We start from the raw sequence: 6,080 nt of genomic DNA, 5'->3' as shown, positions 1-6,080 counted from the left end.
ATATCTATATATATAGATATAAATATATCTATATATATATATATCTATATATATAGATATAGATATATATAGATATCTATATATATATCTATATATATCTATATCTATATCTATATATATAGATATATATATAGATAGATAGATAGATAGATATATATAGGTATATATATAATGGTTTGTGGCTTTATTTTAAATATGTTGAAAATAACTTATTAGTATGCCCAAACATATACAATTTCAAAATATACAACATATACTAAATATATTACCAGCCGATACTAATATCCACCATATGTTATTAAAATATTTAAGTTACTGAGTTTGTGGGAAGGTTACATATTATCAAAATCAGGAAAGACTGACTTCTGATATGTTATCATCAAGCTATTGTGGATTGTTGGCACCATCATTTATGCTGAGGCAGCAAAGCAGACTTTTACAATACATAGGCATTTATTTGAAATATCATTAAGACATTCTTGTTTTGATGTTAAATTCAAATGTCAACACTCTGGTTGTTTCCATATATAATATTTACATAGTTATATAAAAAAGACACAAGGCTTTCTTAAAGGGATTTCTTTTTTATGTAAGTAATACAATATTACTTTAACATAAATATAAAAAGTAAATTGCAAATCTACATTTGTAAAAGTTACAAACAGAATTCACCAAACCGAAAAAAAAAAATATATATTGCAAAGTATATTACACAGCCAAAAAAAAAAAAATGTGAAAATAAATAGAAAGGGCAGGTTTATCTGGAAATAATATTAAAATATTCTCTTAAAATTAGTAATTGTACAAAAGTGTGTAGAATGAAAACAGAACGAAAAAAAAAAATACACAAATTTCAAAAACATACATTTGTATACATATAACACATATTTACAATGTTAAGTCAATGTTAAGTAAAAAAACATTTCTCCTCTTTTTAATGTATTTGCTTTATAATGGAATATGTAAGTATCCTTTGATCTTTGTTTTTTAAATAATTCCCCTTTTGTAGAGTATACACCATATACTTCTTTTTTTAGCTTTTATGGAGCTAGGCAATTGTTTGAGGTTTTGTAATCCTTTAGTAGAGTATACACCATATACTTCTTCTTTTTTTTTTTTTTTTAGCTTTTATAGAGCTAGGCAATTGTCTGAGGTTGTGTAATCTATTAAAGCATATGGATACAGTAAATGTATCTTTAGTGGCATTATGAAAAAGACTTAATATTAAACAGCGAACTGGCATTCTGACTTTACAAGCCATAGTATAACTATGCCAATTAATTAGGATCCTAAATAATGTATGCATCTCCTTAATTATTACATAGCAGCATCACTTTGCTGCCTGTCCCATGATGTACTTTTTGGTATAAATAGGGTATTTGCCAATGACTTTAAAAACATACACATAATACCAAAAATAACAAATTAAAAAAAACAGAATTAAATAAAACTTTGGATATTTAATTTAATTATTATTATTTTTTTAAAAAGAAACTTTGTGGATCTGAATAAATAAGTGTTACTTTATTTTTTGTTTTAAAAACAACAGGGGTTTATAGCATCCACTTCCATGCCAGAGATAGTTCCCTTGTACTGCACTTCAGGAGCTAAATAGTCAAATAGTCTAATTAATAAATAACACACATTTCCATTCAAAGCTGCCAACAAATTTGTGAGAATGAGAATTTACATTAATAATAAAAATATTCACAGTTCTTAGAATCTGCCTCTATCCCACAATATTCTGAATCAATAAATTACTTCCCTCCCCTTCTCCTTTTTTTTTACCTTCAAGAAGAAACAAGATTATTAGATGAGCTGAGGTGTACCAAAAAAAAAAAAAAAAAAAGGTTTAGGAAAAGGGATTTTTTATGGTGGTGTCTTAATTTATTCTTCTGGCCAAAGGTACTCCAGTCTCTTTCTAGGGGTCCCGTTAGGATTTTTTTTTCTTTTGTAAAATCCAAAAGTACTTACTTCATCCCCCACATCCTCTCTTTATCTATGTTCTAGTCATTGTACAGAGGTCTGCAGCGTGTGATGGAGTGGAGGGGTCTCTGCTTGTGAATACACATCCTCCATGGGGGGGTGAGGGACCCCCGCTGGGGTCATCCTTTTCTCTTTCTGCCTTCTGTTGCAAAACCAAACTCTCACCACCTCCTTCTCCAACTGGAGACTGTCTGCCAGGCTGGTGATCTCATGGGCTGAGGGTTTAGGACACTTTAGGAAATGGTTCTCCAGGGCTCCCTTCACCCCAACTTCTATGGAGGTCCTCTTCTTCCTTTTCCTTCCCTGGGCTGCGATCTTGTCTAGGTTGGTGGGGCTCCCAGTGGTGGAATCGGTCTCCTCTAGCCATTTGTTCAACAGGGGCTTGAGTTTGCACATGTTCTTGAAACTCAGCTGCAAGGCTTCAAACCTGCAGATGGTGGTCTGGGAGAAAACGTTGCCGTACAAGGTGCCCAGGGCCAAGCCAACGTCTGCTTGGGTGAAGCCCAGCTTGATCCTTCTCTGTTTGAACTGCTTGGCAAACTGTTCCAGGTCGTCGGAGCTGGGGGCATCTTCGTCGGAGTGGTCCTGATGGTGGTTGAGATGCTGGGGGGGTGACTCGACGTGGGTGTCGAGGACCCCCGGCTCGTCATGCAAGGGGTCCCTCATGCTGTGGTGTAAAGTGGAAGCCTGGGGCCCCAGCATGCCGTTGAGGTTCGTATAGGAGGACTGCGAGTAGAGAAGAGGCTGGTGGCTGTTGGAGCTGGGGGACATCGGAGACAGGTGGTGGCCCCCTCCTTGTGCCCAGGCGTGAGTGCTGGGAGTCTGTTGGTGGACCAGGTGCGACCTGTGGTGATGGAAAGTGGTGCTGAGGTCCTCTCTGTTGGTTTGCACCCCACCTTTGTGTTCAGCTTGCCCGGTCAGGTGAGAGCCGCTCCCCCAGTCGCTGGTGGGATTGGGCAACCACTGGTGGTGAGTGAGGCTCATGGGGTGGCCGGCGTTAGAGGCTAAGCCTTGAAGGTACTCTTGGTGCATCATCTTCTGCACCTCTCTGTAGGTGGTCCCCTGGTGCATCCTATCGGAGTCCGGATGCATCAGAGGGTTGGAAGGCAATGTGTTATTCCTGGGCAGGTACTGAGCAGTTGCAGCCATGGCTCCTACTCCTTAACTGGCTGCAACTTCCTCGCTTTCTGGGCTTTAGAACCGAGCTCCAACCCTGTGCAAGAGAAGCTCGTGCGACGGGCACCGCCCACCGCCTCCCCCATTGGCTCCCGCCCCCTCTGATTGACACCCTCTCTAACTTGCAATTGGCTTCTAGCCTCTCCGCCATTGGCTCCCCTCGACATATTGACTCGGCTCCGCGCTCTGCCATTGGACGAGCCCTTTCATTCATGCTGTTTTGCGAACAACCACGTGGGGGAGTAAGGAGTGTATTTTTGTTGCAGTTTACATAGAAATCTTGTAAATAGTACATTGCCATTTTTACATTGGACTGCATGCCTGGGAGATGGGCAGGTTTGGCTGGAATTATGCATTATTAATTCCTCTTATTATGATACTTGATCAGCGCTAATTGAGAGTATTCAATGAAAAAAAAAATGGGAAGAAGAAGGGAAAGGGGGGTGTCCTGGCACGACGATAATTACGTATGATCTCATCTGGGGTTTTACAAGATTAAAGGGGGGTTAGGATTAGATGATCTGCAGCCAGCATGTACACGTTCCAATGAACATTAAACCAATAACGAGGGATCATTCCGTACGATGTACTATACAGGCTCAGGACAAGGCGGTCACCTGGTAGGTACGGCCGATCTGTTTTCTTTTTTCCTTTACAAGTCTGCAGTCCTAACTAGAACTTCCACTAACGCTGTCATTCTCATCACACGATCGCATCGTCCATCCCAACACACACCACCACATCATGTGAGCCTGCGATCATCCCATTCATCATCATTCTGCAGCCGGTGTCACCCCAGATCGCTGTCAGCAATGGGATCTGTCATGGATTATCATCCTACAACCAGTGTCACCCCAGATCCTAGATCATTGTCAGCAATGGGATCTGGGATGGATCATCATCCTACAACCAGTGTCACCCCAGATCCTAGATCATTGTCAGCAATGGGATCTGGGATGGATCATCATCCTACAACCAGTGTCACCCCAGATCCTAGATCATTGTCAGCAATGGGATCTGGGATGGATCATCATCCTACAACCAGTGTCACCCCAGATCCTAGATCATTGTCAGCAATGGGATCTGGGATGGATCATCATCCTACAACCAGTGTCACCCCAGATCCTAGATCATTGTCAGCAATGGGATCTGGGATGGATCATCATCCTACAACCAGTGTCACCCCAGATCCTAGATCATTGTCAGCAATGGGATCTGGGATGGATCATCATCCTACAACCAGTGTCACCCCAGATCCTAGATCATTGTCAGCAATGGGATCATCCTGCTGCTGCTGTCACCCCACATCAGTGTCAGCAAAGTGATCTGGTTCATCATTCTGCACCCAGATCCCAGATCATTGTCAGCCATGGGATGTGGAGCATCATTCTGCACCCGGTGTCACCCCAGATCCCATATAATTGTCAGCAATGGGATGTGGAGCAACCTTCTGCATCCAGATCCCAGATCATTGTCGGGCATGGGATGTGGAGCATCATCTTGCACCCAGTGTCACCCCAGATCCCAGATCGTGGTCAGCAATAGGATGTGGATCATCGTTCTGCACCCAGATCCCAGTTTATTGTCAGTCATGGGATGTTGATCATCATTCTGCACCCAGATCCCAGATCATTGTCAGTCATGGGATGTGGATCATCATTCTGCACCCAGATCCCAGATCATTGTCAGTCATGGGATGTGGATCATCATTCTGCACCCAGATCCCAGATCATTGTCAGTCATGGGATGTGGATCAACATTCTGCACCCAGATCCCAGATCATTGTCAGTCATGGGATGTGGATCATCATTCTGCACCCAGATCCCAGATCATTGTCAGTCATGGGATGTGGATCATCATTCTGCACCCAGATCCCAGATCATTGTCAGTCATGGGATGTGGATCATCATTCTGCACCCAGATCCCAGATCATTGTCATCTGTGGGATGTGGATCATCATTCTGCACCCAGATCCCAGATCATTGTCAGTCATGGGATGTGGATCATCATTCTGCACCCAGATCCCAGATCATTGTCAGCCATGGGATGTGGAGCATCATTCTGCACCCAGATCCCAGATCATTGTCAGTCATGGGATGTGGATCATCATTCTGCACCCAGATCCCAGATCATTGTCAGTCATGGGATGTGGATCATCATTCTGCACCCAGATCCCAGATCATTGTCAGTCATGGGATGTGGATCAACATTCTGCACCCAGATCCCAGATCATTGTCAGTCATGGGATGTGGATCATCATTCTGCACCCAGATCCCAGATCATTGTCAGTCATGGGATGTGGATCATCATTCTGCACCCAGATCCCAGATCATTGTCAGTCATGGGATGTGGATCATCATTCTGCACCCAGATCCCAGATCATTGTCAGTCATGGGATGTGGATCATCATTCTGCACCCAGATCCCAGATCATTGTCATCTGTGGGATGTGGATCATCATTCTGCACCCAGATCCCAGATCATTGTCAGTCATGGGATGTGGATCATCATTCTGCACCCAGATCCCAGATCATTGTCAGCCGTGGGATGTGGAGCATCATTCTGCACCCAGATCCCAGATCATTGTCATCTGTGGGATGTGGATCATCATTCTGCACCCAGATCCCAGATCATTGTCATCTGTGGGATGTGGATCATCATTCTGCACCCAGATCCCAGATCATTGTCATCTGTGGGATGTGGATCATCATTCTGCACCCAGATCCCAGATCATTGTCATCTGTGGGATGTGGATCATCATTCTGCACCCAGATCCCAGATCATTGTCATCTGTGGGATGTGGATCATCATCCTGCAGCCGGTGTCATCCTAAATCAATGTCAGTAAACGGATTTGGATCGTCACCCTGCACCCAGATCCCAAATCATTATCAGGCATGGGTTGTGGAGCATCATTCTT

General features: G+C 42.9%; 1 protein-coding gene and 1 long non-coding RNA gene across 2 annotated transcripts in view; one reads left to right on the top strand and one right to left on the bottom strand.

Moving 5' to 3' along the window:
• Positions 1-434: 434 nt before the first annotated feature.
• Positions 435-3,209, bottom strand: POU3F1 (POU class 3 homeobox 1). The gene has a single exon (XM_073615504.1). It carries the CDS (start codon positions 3,133-3,135, stop codon positions 2,011-2,013), a length of 1,125 nt encoding a protein of 374 aa, XP_073471605.1. The 5' UTR covers positions 3,136-3,209; the 3' UTR covers positions 435-2,010.
• A 228-nt stretch (positions 3,210-3,437) lies between these two features.
• LOC141128295 (uncharacterized) overlaps positions 3,438-6,080 on the top strand; it is a 20,986-nt gene continuing 18,343 nt past the window's right edge. Inside the window, exon 1 of the long non-coding RNA XR_012241670.1 lies at positions 3,438-3,782. This is a non-coding gene — a long non-coding RNA (uncharacterized lncRNA). The remainder of the gene's footprint in view (positions 3,783-6,080) is intronic.

This window comes from Aquarana catesbeiana, linkage group LG02 (assembly GCF_042186555.1).
Source record: "Aquarana catesbeiana isolate 2022-GZ linkage group LG02, ASM4218655v1, whole genome shotgun sequence".
NCBI classification, from domain to species: Eukaryota; Metazoa; Chordata; class Amphibia; order Anura; family Ranidae; genus Aquarana; species Aquarana catesbeiana.
This window is presented reverse-complemented; position numbering and strand designations above follow the sequence as displayed.